This window comes from Aythya marila, assembly GCF_965140915.1.
Source record: "Aythya marila genome assembly, chromosome: 1".
NCBI lineage: Eukaryota > Metazoa > Chordata > Aves > Anseriformes > Anatidae > Aythya > Aythya marila.
Window position 1 is genome coordinate 144,729,975 of NC_139042.1, and position 23,527 is coordinate 144,753,501.

The window sequence follows — 23,527 nt, forward strand, 5'->3', positions numbered from 1 at the left end:
TAACAGTATAATCTCTGTTTTTCTTATGTGGCTGACACTGTAGTTAACTAGTTTTATATGGGGTTGCTTCGGTTGTTTTCAGCAAATGCAGTTGAGCTGCAACAGAAATGTAGGCTTACCATTTGAAACTCTGAATATTATCTGTATTTTGAAATGAGGTGCATAACACGTGAATCTTAGCACCATGAATATTGTACCCTCTATTTCCTAAATGCTATTCGGCAGTTGGGCTGAACTGGATCCCAAGTAAAACTAATCTTAATTGTTGTTTCTTTTTTTTCCCCTGTAACTTACTAAAAATGTTGAGATATGAAGGTGATTTATGATTTGCTGATTTTAGTATTTACATCATTTAGATAACCAAAGATTATTTCTGTGGATGACCCATGCATCTCAAATTGTCTGATTCTATATTTTTTTTTTCTGCATGTGGTTAAGCAGTGATGTTTAAAGGGATTTGCTCAGCCCTTATTGATTCCTTCTGCTCAGGTCAAGGTGACATGTTCAGCATTCATGTGAAGTAGCGTGCGGTATTTGTGAGTCCAGCTGAGATCCCCCAGTATAAGACATCACACAGCCTTCATAGTCTTCTAAAATTTCTTTGGTAAAAATAATTTAGACTCTTATTCTTTAAAATCCATAGTTTTCATTATGGTTTTGTGAGAGAATATTAACGTAGTCCTTTCAAAAATGAAAGTGATTTTAAAGCTGACACTGAGGAAAAAATCCCCAGTGTCAGCAAAACTGCCTTGGTAGTGCTGCTGAAGTATCTGCATGGGGAACAAATCTGGGACGCAGCAGTTTAACTTAACTCTATTCCAGATAATACATCTGGCCATGTCCTGAATATGGTCAAGTTACAGAATCCAACCCCTTGCTTGTAGAGAAGTGAATGTATGACACTGCAAATGAAAAATCAACTTCTGTTGTTCATGCCTAGTAAGTGTCATAAGTGCCACTTTAATTTAACCTGGAGGTGTCTGGGAGATATTCTTCAGTTCAGTAACAAATTACAGAAATTCTCTTTTAGAATAACATTTTGGAGCAAGTTTGCAGAAAAAAAAATAATAAAAAAATCAGCTTCCCTCTACTGTCCTGTTGTGTAGAGTGCTCTTGTTAACAACAGTGTTGGCTTTAAAAAAATAAAAATAAAAAATTAAAAATCTCACTATTTCCTTCCTTTGGTCTCTGGGAAGGAGATTAGAGAACTGAGCAGAAGTAGATAGAAACTATGGTGGTGCAAGTATTTAGTAGTCTTCTATCTCACACAGTGCTCAGTTCAGCTCTGCTATTGGAAAAGTACATACCAGAAATATAAAAAAAAAAAAAAAGCATACCTGCCCCTATCTGCTTCCCATATATTCGTTATTCATGCCAGTAATATTCGGGCTGCCTGTATGCCCCACGTGCTACCCTGAATCTATAGTTTGGGATGAAAACAGAGGAATTTCTTTTCTTTCCCCCCTTAAGATATCCAAGTAGTTCTTTACTGTCAAGTATTAACTTCTGTTTAAGGAAGGGAAAATACTTTTAAAATATGAAAAGTGAGGATATATCATGCTTGTCAAGAAGTGCATGCTTAGTAAGATGTGGGTAAGGCTAACAGAGCTGGAACCTGCAATACAAAGAGCTGAAGTAACTGCAGTGTTACAGTTGGAGGCTTTTTTGTACATGTGCAAGGGCAGGTTGTTTGAAGTTGAAATACAATTTTGTTTACAGTGGCTAAGGGTGTAGAAGCAGGATCAGCTTTCTGATAGGGGTTTTTCCAGGTACTGTACACAAGGGGTTAGAAAAGCAGGAGCAATTTAGTAACCACAAGTCAGGAGAGTGGACTGCAAGCTGAGTGCATGGTGCTGAAATAACTCTTTACGCAAGTAATTTTTAATTTTTAATTTTTCTTGGTGTGTGGGCTTACATAGGAAGATCTCTCTGAGAGAAGGCAGGAGAATTCTGATAACTGGTAAGCATGTTAAACTTTAAAAACTGTTAAACTACTTTACAGCAGCTGCTAACAAGCCACATAGAATAAAACTAGCTAATCCACTGCTAATGAAAAGGAGTCTCTACTTTTACCATAGACTCTTCAGTTATACGTATTTAAGTAGATAGAAGCAAATTGTTCATGTTTATGTGCAGACATATATTTTTCATGTATCTTTTTCTAGATGCAGATGTTATGCCATTGAATGATCTGTTGTTTATATTATATGGGAGGTGTGATCCTTAACTGTAGCATGGCTCCTGTTAGTGGATTTTCGAGTGTTTGTTTGTTTTTAAACCCTGTTATGGAAATATAACCTGTTAAATTAGAATTTATTAGGAAATGGACCCTTCAGGTCAATTGAAAGGGTATAATATCTTAAATGTTATGTAAAATAAGGAGGCTTGATATTCTTACCTTTTTTTCGAAAGGTTATAGGTGACTTGCTGCACCTCAACTACAGTGGAAAAAAATTGTGTTTTTTTTTTCCCCCAAAGAAGCATTGGGTCAGTGTTTACCCATTTGGGAGATGAAAGCAAACAAATATTACCTAAAATTCCTGGAAAATAAGGAATACTGTTAAAAGTTAAAGCAGGAAAGAAAGAACTAAAAAATGTCATTAAGAAAACACAAACTTCTCTGAGGAGAATGCATCAAACACTAGGTGTCTGCTAGCTCACAGTGCTCCTATTGCAGGGGCAGCTTCAGCGAGCTGCTCTGCTGTCTTGTGGTGCCGAGGGGAATGGTTTCCCGATGTGCTGGCTTTGTCACGGGCATTGCAGTATAGCAGTTTTTAAGCAGCTTTTGTTGGTAATCTACAAATATTCTCTATACATAAAACAACAGGGCCATTATAAACCCTAATGTGATTTGATAGACTGAACTTGAGCTAAGTGTTTGGATACAGTTGGATATGGATATGTTTTGGGTTTAAATGTTTGGATATGGTTAATGCCTTCAAGCGTATAATGTTATTTCTTTCAGACATTAAGCATGATTTGCTGTTCTTCATATTAACAAGTAAAGAGCAGGAACAATGCCTCCTAGCCATTGTTTTCTATATTGCATTGGGTATAACCATGTTGGCCATGCATTTTAGGAGTATCAGGGAAAAAGACTGAAGAAATTGAGGATCTTCAGGGTTAGCTGCCCTCGTGTATGTTTACATAATGCTGCCTGCTTACCCTGCTAACAAAGTGGCTATTGTGCAGGAGGCCAAAGGTAGCAAACTGTGAGACAGTGAAGTTACCAGTTCTTTTTATCATTGGCTTTGGAATATTTTCTATTCTTACACTACTTGCCTCTAGTATTTAGATGTTGAAGGTAATGGTTAACGTATATCTGGTATTATAGGGTAACTTAATAGATTATAGAAAAGTTTCTGGCAGTCAGATTTTCCTTTCCATTTTTATTTTCCCCCTTCCATTAAAAATGTTGATGATAACTTACTGGGGACTTGCATTTGTCTATTGATACAGAAATCAAATATTGAAATATATCAAGAGCCTGAAATAATTTCTAAAGCTAAATTTTTCCCCCTTTTCACATGGTTACTGTAGCCATGCTTTTATCACCATAGTGTAGCATGCAGAATGCTCTCTGGCTGACTTTTCTGTAGGTGCTTTGACCAGCAGCATCTGCAGCAGCTGTTGTCTTCCACAGTCTCAAGGAGCTGGCACAGGAAGCAGCAGTTTCTGTGGTACTGGAGCCTTGTCTGCTGAGGTTCTCCTTCAGTTGCCTTTCTTCTCTGCCTCAGCACTGTGTAGAAGGAAAACAGGCTCTTTCTGTTCTGAACAAATGGAATGAATAATGAAAATACAACAATCTCTCTACAGAATGTTTTTTTTTTTTTTTTTTTTTTTTAATGTTACATAGCATGATGAGATCCAAATACATATTGGCATTGTAAAAAAATTATCGAAGAATTCAGTAGCAAACACTTAATTTAGCAGCAATTAGGCTGCCTTTTTGAGTCTTGTATGATGGTTGCTGCAGTGATTACAATGTGAAAAAAATAAATTGAAGATCCTTTTTACACAGCATATTGATTCACTGAGAGATTTTTCTTAACGCAAGCTTAGACAGATTTGCTTTTCCCTTCAACTGATCGCTACCTGTGGTTATTTTTCTTTAGCAAAAACACCATATGAAGAGCAAAGCCAAGTCTTCTACTATTGGTCTGTATTAACTTGGAAGGTGATTTAAAAAAATATATTTTTTAATATTACCCCATTTCCTAATAAACCACACACACTTGTTTTGCATCTTCTGAGGCAAATGAAGGTAACTTTATATTCTGAGTTTATACAAACTCAGACAAGAGTTTGTATATGACAAGAATTTGATTTTTGAAGTCTAAGGCTGAATTTTATCCAAGTTCAGTTAAGGTAATTTTAATGTAATAAATGTAATTTATATTTAAGCAATTTTATTCAGTTTCTTTGGAAACTTGAGCCACACACACAGCTCAGCATTGCTGTGTTGAAAATGTGAAAATTACGTAAGAGTATATGGTACCTATGGAGCCTTAAAATGGCAGCAGCTGCCTGTAGCCCTCTGTTGATGGAGGTGGATAAAGCACTGGATGAGGTCCACCAACATGAAGGCAAGACACATGTTGAAGCCAGCATTGTGCTGGTGTCGACTGCTGGCTTCCAGCAGTGGCAAGCTCCTCTGGACTGTGCACTGTGCCCTGGTTTAGCAGCAGCATAACTTGAGGAGCTCCTTAGAGGTGGTAAGGTCTTAATATCTGGTGAGAAAGGTGAGCTGGTAGCAGTATTGGTCGTATGCGAAGTGCTCGTGACCGCACCAAGGAGCATAATGGATGACGACGGGTCCTATGACTTCGAGTGCTGCGGTTGCCCTATTGTCCACCATCAAAGAAATCTGTTTTGCATGCTTTCCTTTATCTTCTTTTTTGTGGGTCTTCCAATGAAGCACCCCACTTGGCATTGCTTCTAATGGAGTAAAATTGTAAAATGGAGTGATGTAGGAAAGAACTACATCTGAGACTAATGTCAGATGTACAAGGTCAAATGACATTGACTTTGTTTGAAGTCTTTGAAACTCCTGAGTACTGGTTTACAGCCAGTAAACTCTGAGGTTTAGTTTAACTGTGAACCTTTTGCAAATGTTCTGTGCCTGGTAATGCTACGATTCAATAGAAGTGGTTGTGTTGACTAAATTGGCTGTGTGATAAGAAAAGGTAAGGGGATTTGTACTTAATTGGCTCTATGTTTATTTCATATCAGGCCTGGTCTTTTTTCTGTTCAAGGTGAAAGTAATACAAACAGGCAGAAAATAGGTGTCCTCCCTAGAGATTTCATTTTTCTTTTTTAAAAGATCTCCCTTCCACAGATTAATCTGTTTGGACTGTGTATATGTTCAAGATCATACTTGCATCATAAAATGGTTATATTTAGCAGTAGTTTAGCATGTCAATTTTCTATCCTTAGTTCAAAGTCTGGAATGAAAACACACCAATTTACCTGCATATTTCTTTCTTTGTGAGGGGCTAACTTGGAGCTAGAAATTAATGGCAAAAAAAAAAAAAAAAAAAAAAGGAATTGAGAATAGACTTTCTGTGGAGGTGGACAAAGATGATTACAGCTGGTGGAAGACCCTTAACCTTGTAGCATTCCTTCTTCTATAATCCCTGTACTGTCCTTTTCATATGTGGATTGCACCTACTCAATGCTGAACAGGGAAACCTTTCTAAAACTGTTTTGCCTGCTGCTTTCGTGGCAATAGATGTCTTTGCATTTGTACTTTTTTTTTTTTTTTTTTTTTTTTTTTTAAATCTTCTTCTCCTCTTCCTAGGTTATAAGTACTTAGAAGTTCAGTGTAGTCTCTGAAAGGTTAGAGAATCATGCTCTGAACTGCTGATGGCTGCCAAAATAAATTCGTCTCAGCATTTTTCTCTCCTGTCCTTCCTTCTTAGTGCTGAGCAGCATAAAAAGGAATGACATAATGGCTATATTTTTGGATATAAGAAGCAGACGTTACCCAGTAAGTGTACTTGCCTCTGTATAAGAACATACAACCCACAGGACTTTTCTATCCAGATGTAGGCCAAAACACTGGATCCTTTACTGTTTTGTGTCCAGTGTTAGTAAAAATATTTGACCTGTGGTTTTGAATTAATAGTCGTGTGCCACTATGCTAAAGAAACTTAAAAAATCATACTTCATCTGCACCAAGCATATCCTGTTTTCCACTTCAAAACATGGCTGGAAAGTTCAGTCCTACTTCTGCTAAGTTATTGCACCAAGTTATCAGCTGTAGCCCTCAGCACAGGGACAGTAGATTCTGAAGATGCCATGGAACTCTCTGAGATAAATCATATCACACAGTACTGTATGATGATGAATAGTGCTGGGCTGACTCTTTCAGAAAATTGAAACGTTCTGTTTGTCCACAGACGGTAGATGCAGTTATAGATTGGCTGGCTGCTGTGAAATCGCTGGTTTTAATTGAGAACTGTGGAGTGTTTTCAAATGAAATGGAAAAATGGCACATTTTACGTCTCATTAAAATAAGTATTGATATTTTAACAGAAAAACACTCATATTTTAAGCTTAAAAACAAATAAACCTTCTCTTGTACTGTTTTAGTTAATTGATATCTCTGTTATTGGACAAATAGGCATTGAGACTCTGTTGCTGTATAAACCACTCCAAAATAGCATGGTACACAAGATTAAAAACAATGCTTCTATATATATATTAGGGTGTTTTCACACCACAGGCTCTAAGTTAGAAAAAACAGAACTACCTGGTTTGTTATAACATTTAGACTGGTCTTGCTGATTTTGAGCATGCTTCAACAGCATTGTGGTGAAGAGACATCCTGCAAAAGTATTGACCTTGTATGCTATTAGTACAAGATATTTCAGCTACAGGGCTACTCAAAAACTGTTTGATATGATCTCACTACTCTGCTTGTGAAACTGAGAAGTAACAAAGTTGTGATGCTTTCTGTGCCCTATATCTCCAATGAAAATGACTTGGTCCTTTAACCAAATGAGTGATGTAAGGTGAAACATATTTACGGCAATCTTTTTTTATATTTTAAATAGGGGTGTCTTTATTTATTTATTTATTTATATATATATTTTTTTAAGATAAACTGGTGCTTTTTAAGATACTTGGTGGTCCTCAGACAGGGGTGATAAAAACAAACAAAAAACCTTACTGATGTTGGCTGAGACTTTCTTACAGAAATAACAGGCAATACTCAGTAGGCAACCACCTCACTTTAAGCAATGGCGAAGTGCAGTCTAACAAGATGTTCTTTTGGTAGCTACAGTAGTGTGCTTTCAATTCAACCAAACAGACTTTCATGTTCCCTTAAGTATCCACTGTCTGGAGTACATGTTAAGCATTCACATTGCAGCAGTAAGAATGAAGAAGTCTTCTGATGTTATGATAAATGTTGGCATCTTTGTACATGTCCCTAGATCAGAGCAAATTAATGTGAGAGGACATATCAAAAAGTAAGAGTGAAGCTCTCCCTTTTAAATTGTTTTATGAATATACTGTTTTTTCAGAAATATGATATTCTGGTGAACAAAACCTCTCCTTCTTACATTGGTCTTGAAAGCCACAAAAGGAAGTGAAAGACAGTGAGCCCTTCAGCATGTAGGCTGTACGGCTTTCTTTAGTGTGAATATTGAGGATGCAAACAGGAAGCAAATTTCATTTAGAAAGAACTGTATTTTGACCCAAGCAGAAGAAACAAATCCATAATTCTTAACAAATGCTCTTAGATATCTTCAATGGTAAGTTAATATATTACTGTGATTAGCTATGAAATATTTTGGATTAGTAAGGGTATGGTAGGGGTGTCGAGTGAAACTCAATAGAGTTTCTTTTCCTAAAGCAGTCATTTAATGCAGTGAATGTTTAAGCGAAAAAATAATTGTGGATTTCTCTACCTTGGAATGTTAAGGGGGAAAAAACACAACTCTATTTAAACTATATTCTTTTTTGACAATGATGTTACTCAGATTAAAATGGCTTTTTAAATTCCTGACTGTAGTTCATTAGGACTGAGAATCTCTTTCTAAATAATAATGCATAGGGAAAGCATAAGTGTTTCTCAGTGCAATTAAGTAGAGCTAAGAGTAAGGTTGAAATTAATTATTTCTGTAGACAGGATGTTCTGTACAAATTTAGTAGCTAAATAGCCTGGTTTTCTGAGGTAATGAATTTGAGCTCTTTTGAAAACTGGTTCACTAATTTACAAGTCTAAGTACTGGATTTGTATTTTCGAACTTCAGGCATGCAAACCGACAGATTTAGGTACGTAACTTGAAAGATTAGCATCAGTAAGTACATTCCAAGTATTGTGGCTTTTTGAAAATCTGACAAGTATATTTTATCTATTTAGATAAATAAATAAGATTGCTTGTGTATTTTTGGAGTGTTAAATTGCTAGTACAAGCAAAATCTGAACTGTGCAAATGGCATCTGCACACTGCTGAGATTTGTAGTGCAGTGAAAATGTGAGGTCTAGAATGCAGTAATTAGAGATGGTAGTCAATAGTTGTTAATGAAGATGGTGCTTGTGATCCATCTTTAAAGGGAGAGCAAACCACTGCTGCCCTGCCTGTGGTGCCCTTATTGACCTCCTGCAGCAGCTGCTCTCTGCTTCCATGGCTCAATCATGGAATAATTGGCATGTTTCCTTTAAGAATAAATAGTCTGTTTTCCAAAAGTGGTGGAAATACTTTGAGAGAAATGGAAGACTTACGACTGAAAAGGGTATGTCTGGGTATGTAGTTTGTGTGCATAATTTCATGTGTTTTTTTTTGTTTGTTTGTTTGTTTGTTTTCCGTTTTCTTTTTTCTTTTTTTTTTTTTTTTTTGTAGGGTTTACAAAATCAGATAGCTGCTATTTGCTTTTTTTTTTTTTTTTTTTTTTTTTTTTAGTGTGGCTTTGCTTTTTTTTTTTTTTTAAATAGATCAGGCTAACACAGGTTTTTACACCTGAAAGAAGGACACAGTCTGTGAACTGCTTGTTGCTGCTAAAGGATAAACAAAGAGGTGTTTGGCAAACAAGCTTTAAACATTCATCACTGAGAGACTGATTCTGCCTAATTCCACTATCTGTATGGGAAGCCTATGCAACAGCCAGGCATGTTACTGCACTTGAATGTCTGTTTTGTCTACTCCTCTATTTGTGCAGTTCCCATGGGCTGTTTTTCTGCTTTTTCCTGGGATGCCAACTTGTAGGAGGTGATCAGAAGAATTGGCCTGTGACAGTAACCTCTTCTTTATTGTAGCTGTCAAAGCAAGTTTGCCAGGATCAAAGGTGGTGAAATGGTTTCTCACAGAAAGGGAGTCTTTGCATAGTGTTTCTTTTGAGGCTATTCTAAATCTGGCTTACGATGAAGAACGTGCCATTGAGGTGTCTGTCATCCTATTTAGTTCCACTGTTACAGGAGAAAGTACTAAAGATGAAGAGGTGTTCATTTTCCCATGAAAGACCAAAATGATTACTTTTTCCTTTTGGAGTAAGGTAAATAAAATAGATACCTTTGGGGAATTTCTTTATGAAGAATTTGTAGTTCATTGTAATCAGTTTTATTCAGGGTGAGTGCACTGCAGTGAGCAAGAAAAAAGACTCAAAAAATCAAGTTCTGCTTCTTCAGTTTCTCATGCTTGTTACCCTTATTAGCATGATTTGGTAGTAATCAAGGGTGTTCTCAGAAACTTTTATAGCAGCCTGTAGACACTGGTACGCTCGTGATACAGGGCAGTACTCCTAGAGCAGCTACGTCTAAAGGAAAATGTCCCTTGGCCCTGCTGATCCCTGGGCCTGCATTGTTCTTGATACCCAAATCTATTACTTGCAAGCTTACATTGACATAGATGGATTCAGTTTTTCTTAATCTTTAAAAAAAAAAAAAAAAAGAAAAAGTTACAGATATTTAAAATATTGTTCTCAGTACTGAGAAAGAAAATGACTATTAATTTAATGGAAAAAGATTTACTGAAAGTGATTTTTGTCAGGACTGCTCTAAGTTAATAATTGAAAGATGGTACAGTGGCAGACTGCTGATGCTAATGGTGGTCTTCAGATTGTCAGCCTAATCCTGTGGACTTTTAGAATTTACTTGCTTTGATGTTTACAAGATGCCCACATAAACTTGTAGATGTTTGAACTTCTGGTGTGGTGAAATCTTACAGACCTGGATTTATCAATCACTTTCTCTGTAGACAGCTTATGTTCTGATATTAGCAGAACTTCTTTGTGCTAAAGTTAATTAAGTGGGATCTTGATCTTAGTGTGGAGGCTACTCCCAATAAACTTTCTGTGCTCATAGATAAAGTTTATGAATTCAGCCAGGTTGGAGCCATAGGAGAGGTAGCATCTTTTGCACTGATCCATGACTGGGGAGAGAAGGGATAGGAAGTTGAGCTTTTGACTGCACCAAAGCACTGGGAAAGTCCAAAACAAAGTAGAAAGCTGCAGTTTAGGCTTATTTTTCCTTCTCTGCCTCTCTTTATTTTTCATCCTCTAGTAAATCTTCTTGCAATACTTAACTTGAAGTGTAGCAGGGGCCTTGTTTGGGGAAACGTAATGTCAAAGCACAAGTCTTGTATGACTAAAGAATGAGCTATATTGGGTCTGTTTGTACTATTTGACACATGAAAGGCCTTATTTAAATTTAGATGCTTCCTGTGCTGCCTTGGTGGAACCATGAAGTCCTTCTCCTTAGATGGGGCTCTGTATGCTTTGAAGTAAGGAGGGAAGACAATGATGCTGTAAACAAGGCATTTGTGTTCTAGCAGAACTTCTGGGAACACAGAAAGAACTGATGTTCTGAGCAATAAATAAAATTTTCAAGGGAATATGTTTTTCTAGAAGAACGTATATTAAGAGTACCTTGCTAATTCCAGTTCTGTAAATTTCATGGAAGCCAGACATAGGGGGAGGAGAGGGAGTTTTGTAAATCCGAAGAACAAAGCATGGTTGACTGATACATTTGTCGTTGCTTCTAGATGAAGTGTTGTCTGTTGCCCATGTAAAAAACAAACAAAAAAACCTTTCTGTTTTCCTAAGACTGAAACCAAACCACCTACATTCAGAAAACTAAAACAAACAAACAAACAAAACACAACAGAAACAAAAAAAAAAAAAAAAAAAAAAAAACTTAATTTGTGCCAATCCTATAGTATCAAGTAAGGTTTATCAGGTGGGGCATTTCAGAATACTTTGTAAGAAGCTCCTATTACCAATGTGTTAATTCTGAGAAAGGAGAGGCTTGTACAGCAGGGTCCTACATTGCCCTAGGGGTAATGCTACTTGCAATCTGCAAAGCAGAGCCTTCACATGAGGCTTAAGCATTGCTGTCACCATGCTTCTTCCATACTTGCTTCCGTGGACTGCTGGCTGCAGAGTAGAGGTGTTGGTGATGGTACTGCAAGTTGGATAGAATGAACATGTGTGCGTGTTTGTTTGTCCGCCTGTATGCATGGGAGACTGATGATACAGAGCCATACAGAAGGGGAAATGAGGGCATTTTGAGGGAGAGTGGACTGGAAGAAGAGACAATAGAAGAGGTTGTGAGTGAGGTGACAGGGTGAGTAGAATAGGTAAGAAGGTAGTAAGAAGGTAGGCAGTACATCTCTTGTCCTTTCATTATAGAACCAATTGTCTTTGTTTAGAGACTGACAGCCCAATACCTTTCAGTTTCCATACTTGGCCTCAGCTGTCACCAAGTTTTTCCCTACCCTATTGAAGACTGATGTATGAAAGCAGAAGACTTATGCGTGAAAGCAGCCCACCTGCTGGTTCTTTGGTGCTGCTGATAGACCTCCTGTCCTGCAGGTGGAATGGTGGCACTCTCTCTCGAAAGATCAGTCTGGTAGGGTGGTTTTGCCAAAAGCTTTGAGACTAAAATATTAATGATTCTTCAAAGTCAAAAGGTATGAAAAATTAAAACTCATGTATAGATTCTGGCTCAGGTAAGAACAGAACAGGGTTCTTTCTTTAATGATCTGCTTTGGGGTTTGCCAGCCATTGCAGGGTGCTGGTTGGCTTTAAAGTTACTGTTCTTTCCTGTCTTCCTGGGACTCTTGGAAGTACTTTTATCTGATTATCTGAGTTGCCTGCCATAATGCATGAAGTGCTAGCCCTGTTCTCCTTTGCCCACTGCTGTGTCATGTGAGCCTCCTGTGAATTTTCATCCTTGTTTTTTGGATCCTGGCATTGCCTTGAGATAGCTCATGGTCTTCTTTCTTTCTTTCTTTCTTCATCGGACTGCCCCAAAACAGTGAGATCTGTGGAGCAGGAAGACTGTAGTATGTAACACTGTAACTGCGATCCAAAACACTTCTGATGAAACACATTTTTATGTATTGGAGTGATCATCCTAGGTATCACAGAGAACAGCTTGTTCCTTTATGAAACTTGACTTGTACGTGATTTGAAAAAGAAAAAGTTAATGTTCCACAGTAATGGTTTATCTCCCGGTAGTAGTCAAAATGAAACCAGTGAGCCAATGGCAGTGTTTGCAACTCAGTTTATTTTTAAAACTTCCTTCTTTTTCTTGAATGTATTCCAGATAACTATGCTTATTTTCATACCTCAGGGAGGTACAGCCTGTGTATGATAGATACCTCTAAATTTGATAAACCTACTTTCAACTTTTACTCTTCTTGACACTTGAATTTTTAAATGGCATTGATGTAAATATATGTGTACCAAAGGAAATCACTAGCTTAGAAAACAGTTCATTTGTTAAGGCCTTTTTTTTTTTTTTTTTTTTTTTTTTAAACTGACCTGCACATAGCAAATATTTTTTAATGTTGAAGTTGTTGTTGTTGTTTTTAATGCTCTTGAATGTAGTCAAAATATACTTATGACAAACCTCTTTGGTTGTTCAGTCTTTAGTATTTTCTCTCTCCTGCTGTGTCCCTTGATACTGTTCTTGAAGGTCAAGAAGGATTTTGAGGTTCCCGTTTTGTGGCCCAGTTTGTTCTGTAAGTAGAAAAGTAAATGCCTGGTTAGCAGCTTTTTCAACAGGAAGTTTTTGCAGCCTTAGAGATTTGTCTGACATCACTGAAAGAGACAGCTATGCTGATCACTCTGAAACAGCAACGAACTACAATAACCATGATTTAATTGTTTCTGTTGCAATAATGGTTGAATGCTGTAGTGAACTGTTAGATAGCAGTCAAATTCTGCCTTTTCTGTATTAAGGTTGTATGGTTCAATTTTTTTTCATGGTTGTTATGTAGGTAAGTTTTTAGAACAATACTTGTTAATAGGCATCTAGTCTTCCTGGCAATAACCACCTTTGATGTGTCACCCTTCCCCACACACATAGGGTACTGTTCACCCTTGCAACTGCAGAGGAACAAAATTACATCTGCCTGTTACCTCAAAACTAGTAAATTTCAGAGCAGTCAGTTGTTTCTCATTGAAGAGAACTTCTGGCTACGATTTGGCTGGAATAAATATTTCCTGGTTGTTCTGAGTGATTAAAGTAAGTGACAGCTGTTTCTGGGGGTGTTAAAGGACATTATTCTATGCTTGTGGATCTGAGTTTCTTCCTGCATCTGTCTTTGCTACTCTTTTTCCAGCTGATGCTATATGTGATGTATTTGAAAAAAAAGTGCAGATGTTTTATAATGAATCACTTTGTTGTTTGGTTTGCACACCTTTACATCACTTCTTCATCTGTTTGACGGGTTCCTGTTAAGCTCTTACAAATATCACAAAGGCAATATATTCATCCTTCGCATCAGTTTTGATATCAGTGCCATGCTTTACAGACAAATTTTTGTTTAAAAAGAAAACCTGAGAAAAGTCATATTTTATAGTTTAGTTGCAAACATACTGCTATGTGGGAAAAATCTTGTTACATTTTCTTGGGTAGTTTTTGACTAGACTTAGCTCTTCCAAGTCCTAAAATAGTTGGAAATATGCTCATTACCAATGCTTCTCTAAAATATTGAGAGCGCATTGCTGAGAGCCTTGTACATGAATAATCTTAAAATACTGAGATAAATTTTGTATCTGCTGTCTTCCCAGAAGCACTGTGCGTTGCTCAGTAAAAATAGATTTGTGGTGATATACTAGCAGCAACATTCTCAGTCTAGAAGTAGTTCCCTTTGGAGTGGGATGTGCAGATCTGAATTCAGATCAGCACATGGGGCACTGGCAACTCTTTAAGTACGGATGTGAGCAGAAAAAAAAAGGAACATTGGTTGCATTTTTGGAATAGCTGTTTTCATGCTGGACCTGGGAAATTGCAAGATGAATCTTAACCAAATTCCTGGTATCCTGGAAATTCACTGTCTTCTTCATGGATTTTTTCCATACAAGGTCAGTATTTAAACTCCCTAATGGCATTTTTCTAATATACTTTTAGAACAGCTTACTCTTTAAACTTGGCAGAGGCAGGCAGCTGCAGCCCTAAAATGATCCTTGGCAGTTGACTGCTGCTTTCCCCAGCTGGCAAGTTTTCCTGTTGTTTTCCTTTTCCCTTTTGTGTCAGCCAGTTGATGATATTTGTTTGTTCTCTAATGGAGAAACAGTTTCCTCCATCCAGTATTAGAACAAAGTCTGATTTTTATTTGGATTTCTGGGTCACTTTTTTCTCATGTAGTTGCTTAAAAATACCACGTGTGCCATCCGGAACTGTGTGTGTGTTTTCCTTGGTTTATATTCCTTGCTTTAAAATATCTGAACAACCTCAAGTAGTTAATGATTTGTTTTCTCCTTGTACCTTCATAGCCAGTGGGATTTCTAATCCTATCGTTACCTGCAGAGAAGTCTGCACAGACAGCGAAGGAGTAAGTTGAGGAGAAAAAACAAAACAATAATAATAATAATAAAAACCCTCATTGCAGAGCTGAAGAATTGGAACTTAGATTTCTTAAGGTAATTCAATAGCTTGCCATCAAGCTGTTCTTTTTTATCGTGGAGTTTTGGCATTTTAAATTTACCATGCAGATAATAACATAGTAATTCCTTTATTAATTCCTATTTGGATTACAGCTTTTCCCAGTTCTTTGCATGGATATCTTTCTGTTTTCTTGGTTCAGAGCATCACGAAGATGGATGCAGATTTTTGTAAACTGCACTCTTGAATGTGAGTAGGACACAGTGGTGTGGTGAACTTTCTTCTTTTTAAAGGATTAGTATGTCCTATGCTACACTTCAGTTTTTAATGGACCTCATTTATCTCACAGAATGTGAAGCCGCCTATCTGAATTGACAGATTTACTAAACTAACTTCTAAATGTTTTCTATGCTATGGTCTTGATCATTTATGACCTCATGTTCAAGCTTAATCTCTCTGTTGCCCCAGGGTAGTTATCATAAAAGTTATTTATCCATGTCATACATAAGCTATTTAAGAATTAATATTTAGACATAAGCAAAAAATTCCAGGTCACTGAAGAAGAGTGCAGAAGTAGTTTTTTTCAGAGGTATGAACTGCATTGTTTTGTGAAGTATTTTAGCAGATGTCTATTTATGTCAGATGTGGTGCTCCAGAGAATTTGCTTGTGACTTCAGCTAAGGTCCAAGGTTGATGTGGTGTGTGTCATCCATGGAACTTCTCTGCAAACTTACTTTCTGCGAATAATAATATGTTGGTATTGTCATTATTTAGGTTTTCCTGCTTCCTCCTGTTCCCTACCCCTTTCACCACTGAATAAATGCCAAAGACCCGAAACATAAAATGTCAGTTTGACATTTAGTGTGTCTGAACTTTTTTTTTCCATGCAAATAGTTGTGCAATGTACAACAAAAATGTAAAAATCTTTGCCCTTCTATAAGGTTACTGCATTCCAACTCCTCAGAGGATCCTTTGGGAAAGAAACCCACCAAAGCAGTTTTGCAAGGTTCTTCTTGGGTCTTTTTTGTTTTCTTTCTGTCATATGCACAAACAGTTCAGGACAGGAAAAGGAAAAGGCTTAAAACACAAGAAACTCAGCAGATGAAGAAATATAATAGATAACAGTCACTGGTGATGTTATTATGATATTTTAAATAATATTCAGAGTAAAGTAATTTGTATTGTATATATTATATAAAGCATTATATTGTGGTATTTGTGCTTGGACGAGGAGCCACCTTATCCTTTTGTGCTTATATTTCTTGAAATATTGTTCTTTGGGTAGGGACAAGGTGATAAGAGTGATTCTGGGGATGATTCTGGCTTCCAAAGCAACTTCAGTAATTCTCTGGAAGACACTGTTCGTATGATAGGCCAGCCAATTTACAGATATTCCCTGGAAGACAGGAAAACGGTAATTCCTTTTTCCTGGGTTAATTCTGGGGTTGACACTGTTCCATCTTAATGACAATTAACTAGCTGGACAATAGGAAGGAGGGCATCCTCAGCAAGTTTGTGAATGATGTTGAATGGAGGCAGAGTAGTCAATAAGAGTAAGGTAGGGATCCTATTCAGAAGGACCTCGTCAGGCTGGACAGGTGGATTGGCTGAAATCTCCTGCAGGCCGTCATGGGCAAATAAAAATGTTAGTATCTGCTGTGGATCATCTCTGGGCAGTAGTACAGGCTGCTGGTTGGAGAGCAGCACTGTAGAAAAATATGTGGGGAACTGGTGAAGAAGTTGTATGTGAGTCAGTAATGTGCCCTTGTGGTGAGACAGAACCAACCACGTTAGGTCAAGTAAAGTGGTTATTAGTGACAGCTCTGTACCTATCAAACCAAACCAGGAGCACTGTGTCTGGTTTTGGGCTCCCTGGTGCAAGGAAGATGCTGTGAAACTGGAGCAAGTCCAGTGGAAGGCCCTGAAGTTACAAAGGCTGAAGCATATGACACATTAGCTCAGTAGAACTGGATTTGTCCAGAAGAGAGACATCTACAGTGTTATTTTTTACTATTTTCTGACCCCTAATGGGGGTGTATGGAGATGACAGAGACAGACTTCTCTCAGAGATAGATGCACAGTGTTAGCACAAGAGACAGCAGACACAACTGCAGCTAAGGAAGTTTTAACTGCACATGCTGGTGGGAAATTTGGCATCAGAGTGGTGAAATGCTGAAATGGGTGCCCATAAGTAGCAGATACTTGGAAGTCAATTGGGAAGGCCTTGAGCAATTTGATCTAAGCTGGTCCTACTCTGAGCAGGGCATTGGACCAGATGATCTTTGAGGTTCCTTCACAACTAAGCTACTTCACAAACTGAGGTAGGGGAGAGAGGGGCTTGAACCAGATGGGATCTGACAACATTTCTTTGATCAACTGTTGTGATTTGGAGATCAGCTTATCAGAGTATAGATGGCTGAATGCTTGGCTGAAAAATATAAATGACACCCAAAATACAGTAGTTTTCAATCTTCCCCCCCCCCTTTTTTTTTTTACTGCATTCAATAATACACACTGACACATAGAAGAGTGACTTGTCTTATGTAGGCAGGACAATAAGAACACATCTTACAGTAGAGGCTGTACTGAAAGTAAGTGCTTACTGAGATAGTCTTTGTCATTGCTGTTTTATTGTAAACATGAAGTAATTGTGACTGCCTCCTACAGGAAAGAAAGAAGCACAAACTTCTGTGTCTTACATAGCAAAAGAAACCATACAGAGTGTTGTGGTAACGTTTCAAGCTCTCTCTAGTCCGGCACTTTAGCTGCACAAAATTTTCTTCCTCCTCCCCCTTCCACATCCTCATTTTGTAGGAAAGTTATTAAATTATACATTCATTACATATATCATACAATAGATGCTACTATACTTTGAGAGGCCTTCCTTCGTCTTCTGGTTACTGTGATAGTCTGTACTGAAGGAAACATAGATTGAATATAACATTGCTTCTTGAACAGTCATTTTTCCTTCTAGGTTTCCTAGAAGGAAAGGTACATAAAACAAAATGGCAAAGAAGATGATAGTGTGCTCTAGGATCCAGATCTTGCAAAAAGGGATTCCTCAAATGCAAGCAGCAAATACTCACGTCAGTTATTTAGTGTCAATTATTTAGTTATTTAGATTTTTGAATTGGTTGCCCAACTTCATGCATCTGCTTTGAAAGTGTTTTGTGAGAATATCACCATACAGATAAGTTATTTAGGTTCTGAAAGAGCTAAAAAGTCATCCTTTTTCCCCACCTGCCATCTCCGTCTGGTCATGGTAGTTGATAGAAAGGATCAACAATCTATTTCTGACATGCCTAGGGCATATTGCAATACCAAAAATCTGTGCAAGGCTCATGCAGAAAAAAATAAAGAAATCCTTGGAAAAGGCAAAACCAACTTTTTTTCTCTGTGTGGTTTGTAGAGGCTTTTTTATTATTAAAGGTATGAGTGTAGAACAAAGTAATAGTGAGGATGACCTAAACCATAAACCTAAACCAAAGAGTAGGAAGCAGCTAAAGAGTAAGTAGCAGTGTTGGCACTCTAAAATAGTGAGTCAGAGTCATGGGTGTACAAGACTTTGACAGAGTAGAGTTTTTGAGGTAGTTCAGCTCTGTGGACTATTTTCAGTTTTCTTGGCTCTTGCTGCATGAAAACATATTGTGTGCTATGACTGATTAATATAATTTACCTTTTTAATTCAAATGGACACATATTGAATGTACAAGTGTAAGGACAGTCGGACACTGGCAACCTGATGTGACTTGAACATGATTGCTAGGAACTGTGCAGGGCGTGGCTTGTTTACAAAGCAGACACCTTCCACCCTCACTTTCCCCCCAAAAAGGCAGCAACAAGAGCAAAACAAACAAATAGAAAGCCCACAGACTTGCATCCTCTGAAATAAAAGCAAACTTCCTGGACTTATGTGCATGTCTGTGTTCTCCAGCTCCTCTTTTCCCTTAGTTTCCTTGATTGCAGAGTAAGCCAAAAGGTGGACTGTATGAAGTTCATTTGTTACCAGAAATTTGTGTTTTTTTTTTTTTTTGTTTTTTTTTTTTTTTTTTTTTTCTTCTTATTGGCTATTCTACTGAAATTGGATGCTGAGTAGATGAGTCTAAAATTCTGCCAAGCCACTATTTCCAGGGTACCTTGTCTCCTAGTTGTGAAGTAGTGTGTAAAGCGAAGAAAAGGGGAATATTCATTCATCTTGGTTGCTTATTAAAAAAAAAAAAAAAAAAAAAAAAAAAACAACCAAACAAACAAACAAAAAAAAACTTATTGAATATAATTAAATTTGGCTATTGTTCTGTCTCTGGAAATGGGAGAGACTATGGTGTGAATGTGGAAACAATCCTCTGAACGCTCCCACCGTTTTTGCTTGTTTTTGGTTAGCATTTGGTAGTCTTCCTAAAATACAGTTCCTTAGCACGCTTTAGCTACAATATTAAGTGAAGATGTATGCTGTTGAAGGGGGAAGGGAAAATAGCAAGGATGTTTACCATCGTGTACTGCACTTATGTAGACTTACTGTGTATCCCTGAGAGAACTTCTCAGATCTTTCTGCTCCCAAATCTAAACAATGTAATCCCTCAAATCTCCAGAGATTTCTGAGGAAGACAGTATGGCTTCTTGTGGTTTATGATGTCCTCATAGTCTAAATAACTATGGTTGGAGTCTTTCAGCTATTTCTTTAGCATTTCCTGAGTTCTTGGTAACATGCAACAAAAATGCAACAAAATAGTTGCATTTTCCTTTTCAAAATAAAATATTGAGTAGTCTCTCTCTCCAGTCAGTGAGCAACAGAGGTGTTTCTGCCAGCTGCAGCTTTATAGGAAGGTGGCAAATGCATAGAATGTATATTATGTGCAGGGGAACACACTTATGGTCAGTTTGGCAGTGTCTCCCACTGCTTCTAAATTATGTGAAGTCAAATGAAGTATTTATGTCCATTTTTAGCATCACTTTTGATAAATCCCAAATGTAGATGCCTCTGGTCTGACTCTGTCTTAAATTTGGATTTGCTAAATCTTCCTCTGAATTGAGGAGTCGATGCATTTTGGAGATTACTTGCTTTCAGTCATGTAAGACTGAACTAAAAATCTATTCTGGGGTCTCCTCTCTGTCAGTTCTGTAGCTTCCAGGTATGAACATGACAATTTATTAGTCTTTACTTGTTACAGAATAGATTGACTGATTAATAACTCAATCTGAAACTTGTTAGATGAGAGATTTCTCTATACTGTATACCATCATAGTATGGGATTACCTTAAAATTAGATTATGATGATCTACTGAAGCAACAGAAATAGGAAAAGACAGAAAAATTGCTGTTATAGGGTGCAGCCTTAATCATTATTATTTTTTTTAAAGTTATATTAAGCCTTCTATAAAATAATAAAAGTTAAAATATATGGCAGTGTAACATATGATATAATGCTGTTATATTCTAGGTAATCATGGTCTGGATGAACAAGTGCTCTTTGTAGACTGTCACTCCTTTTGTTGATGATAGCAATCACTCTTAATCATTACAGTGCTTAAATCAAATGTAACCCTGCAAAACAAAAAGCAGAATTTTATGATGGTTTCTTTAATTTCTGTTCAGATACAACTTCTTTCTATAACCTGAAATTGCAGGAAGAAATAGAATATAAAAATTCACTGTCTGCTGTTAAAGTAGGAGGAGATTAGTAGAACAAACATGACCAAAACCATGGCTGTAATTCATACAGAACTTTTAATGACTAGCTACAGGGCTTGAAGGTTAGGAGGGTTTCTGGGTGAAATAGTGGATGGTGTTGGAGATGGCGATGTGAAACTCCAATTTGTCTAGGAATGCTGAGGATCTTAGCTCAGCCAGTAGCAGGAGAAAATGGTTGACTTCTGTTAGTACCATCAGATAGCTTTCTTAGTGAAGGCCTGTTAATAGACAGTTCACAAATTCATCAGCTGAACTGTCTAGCTGCACTGTGTTATTGTTTCTCTTCTGTTAGACTGAAGTAGGTATAGTGTATGCATGTGATGATGTAGTGTTGTCATAGCTATCTTCCTGGAATGGGCTAAGCATACTTAGTGTGCTTCAGGACTAAGCACTGGATTCTGTAGTCTCCTAAAATTTCATCCATTCATGTATTTCCTTAGCTATCTTATGTGCTGATCATAAAATGACAATTTTCTGAAATCCAAGTTTTCATACTTCATAGAGCAATAGCGCAGTAGACACATGCTCAGTATATTGTTTTAGCTGATAGTTCTTTCTGTTTTCAAAAACAAATTTGAGGAGATGGTACTCTAGTGGATGTTAATAGAGTCTTCTGATGTCAGCCTTTTCTGACGTGCTCTGTCTGTGGGGACCCTTAGCATGTAGGGAGGAATTCCTTTTTGCAAACTTTTATCCATTTGGTTCTCTTCTTTACTGTACAGTAAAACCTCCCCTGGTGCAACTTGAGGCCATTCCCTCTACTCCTAGTTATTTGTGAGAAGAGACCAACCCCCAGCTCCCCACAACTTCCTTTCAGGTTGTAGAGAGCAATAACATCTCCTCTGAGCCTCCTCTTCTCCAGACTAAACAACCCCAGTTCCCTCAGCCACTCCTCACAGGCAGGACTTGTGTTTCAGGCCCTTCACCAGCTTTGTAGCCCTTCTCTGGGCACATTCCAGGGCCTCGATGTCCTCCTTGTACTGAGGGGCCCAAAGCTGAACACAGTACTCGGCCTCACCAGGGCAGAGTACAGAGGGACAATGACTTCCCTGGTCCTGATGGCTACTCTGTTCCTGATACAAGCCAGGATGCCATTGGCCTTCTTAGCCACCTGGGCCCACTGCCGGCTCATGTTCAGGTGAGTATTGTCTAGCACCCCCAGATCCTTTTACTCTGCACAGCTTTCGAGCCACTCTGCCCCAAGCCTGTAGCATTGCATGGGGTTGTTGTGGCCAAAGCGCGGGACCCGGCACTTAGCCATGTTGAACCTCATCCCATTGGCCTCTGCCCATTGACCCAACCTGTCCAGGTCCCTCTGCTGGGTCTTCCTACTCTCTGGCAGATTGACACTCCCCACCAACTTGGTGTCATCTGCAGACTTACTGAGGGTGCACTCAATTCCCTCATCCAAATCATCAGTAAAGATATTAAAGAGGATGAGCCCCAAGACCAACCCCTGGACAACACCACTGGTGACTGGTTGCCAGCTGGATTTCACTCCATTCACCACTACTCCCCTGGCCCAGCCATCAAGCCAGTTTTTAACCCAGTAAAGCCTGTACCCGTCCAAGCCATGGGCTGCCAGCTTCTCTAGACGAATACTGTGGGAGACTGACAAAAGCCTAGGTAGATTACATCAATAGGCTTTTCCTCATCCACCAGGAGTGTTACCTGGCTGTAGAAGGAGATGAGGTTGGTCAGGCAGCATTTGCCCAAAACCATGCTGGCTGGGCCTGGAATGAAAAATGAAAGAGCACCAAATGCAACTTACGTGATTGTCATATTTATGAGTTTTCTGATACTGAAAGATAATAACTTCCTGCTAGACATGATACTACTATGACAACAGTAGTGAGACTGTAAGTGGAAGCAGCTTATACAAATCCTTTCTCTGTATTTATTCGGGTGTTTATAGTTCTTCACAATCTAAAACACAGAACCCCTTACAGATTGAGTGACAGTCATTTTGCATAGCCAGAGTTGTCCATCATTTTCTTAGTAAATGAGGGCTCTTAAACTCTTCAAGATGCAATTAGACTATAGCTTAGGTAATGTGGGATAGAACATAGCTATAGGATTCTCCTTATTGGCAGTACCGAGATAAGTGAATTTTAACCTGTAAGGATTTTTATTTCTTTTTAAAGAAACATTTGCTCTGACTTATGTGCCCACTCGCACAATCTACTGTTAGTCTGTTAGTATGTGTTGAAATATTTCTTGTTGCGTGTTTCCTGAGATATGTTGGTGAGTTATGAAATCCAAAACTTCCTTTTTTATATAATGAGTTGATAATGCTTGTTCTAAGCCCAGTTTAAAGACTGCCTCCTAGAAAGGCAGAGTTACTTGCACAAAAATATTGGATTGTGTGGAATTCTGTTCATGGTAATGGCGTTTCAATATAAGGCATGGGTAGCTGTAAGTAGACTTCTCTTTTTGCCTTTTTATTTTTAATAGCTCACCCTTTTTGATGTGAATTACTGACTTAGGGGATAGTCTCTGAAATATCTGAAAATAAAGATATATGTAGCTTTCTCACCCTGGGCTGTAGGTGATATTGGATCTCTTTTAAAGCATTATAGGTCAGCAGGAGTCAAATAGGATCTGTTCTAGCCTGTGATCAAGATTCTTCTTGCAGGAGTGAGTTCTGTGGTCTAGATGTAGTTTTTCTGCTAATGACAAGAAGAATGCTTGTTTGTCACTGTCACTGAGGAAGGAGAAGTAATCTGTCAGTGTCCGAGGGTTTTGAAAACTGGGGCACTTGCTCTGAATTGACCTCTCATTGCATGGATAAGCAGCAGCAGAAGCAGAACATGAGAGCACTGATCAAAGGCAGCTATCACTGCAGTGAGAAGTAGAACCTCGTGACCTTCCTCACAGCACACGATGGGTTTCTGTTCGAATTTGAGCCTATTTTCTGTCACTTTTCTGCTTTTTTCTTCCTATTTTTTTGTCACATGCAGTCTGGGATAAGTGATGTTTGATGTGGGTGTGGGAAGGAG

General features: G+C 38.1%; 2 protein-coding genes across 8 annotated transcripts in view; both read left to right on the forward strand.

Moving 5' to 3' along the window:
* BICD1 (BICD cargo adaptor 1) overlaps nt 1-23,527 on the forward strand; it is a 253,943-nt gene that overhangs the window by 193,785 nt on the left and 36,631 nt on the right. The gene's annotated exons all lie outside the window — the stretch shown is intronic.
* The window catches only part of FGD4 (FYVE, RhoGEF and PH domain containing 4), a 114,057-nt gene that overhangs the window by 8,732 nt on the left and 81,798 nt on the right, over nt 1-23,527 (forward strand). Inside the window, exon 1 of one of the 6 annotated variants that reach the window (XM_082751463.1) lies at nt 7,706-7,760. The exons of 3 other annotated variants lie outside the window; for them this stretch is intronic. In XM_082751463.1, coding sequence (XP_082607589.1) covers nt 7,739-7,760 — 22 coding nt within the window. In that variant the 5' untranslated portion in view covers nt 7,706-7,738. Of the gene's footprint in view, nt 1-7,705; nt 7,761-8,664; nt 8,746-22,863; nt 22,944-23,527 lie in introns of those variants that run through there. 2 more of the 6 variants (XM_082751469.1, XM_082751465.1) reach the window with 2 other exon arrangements.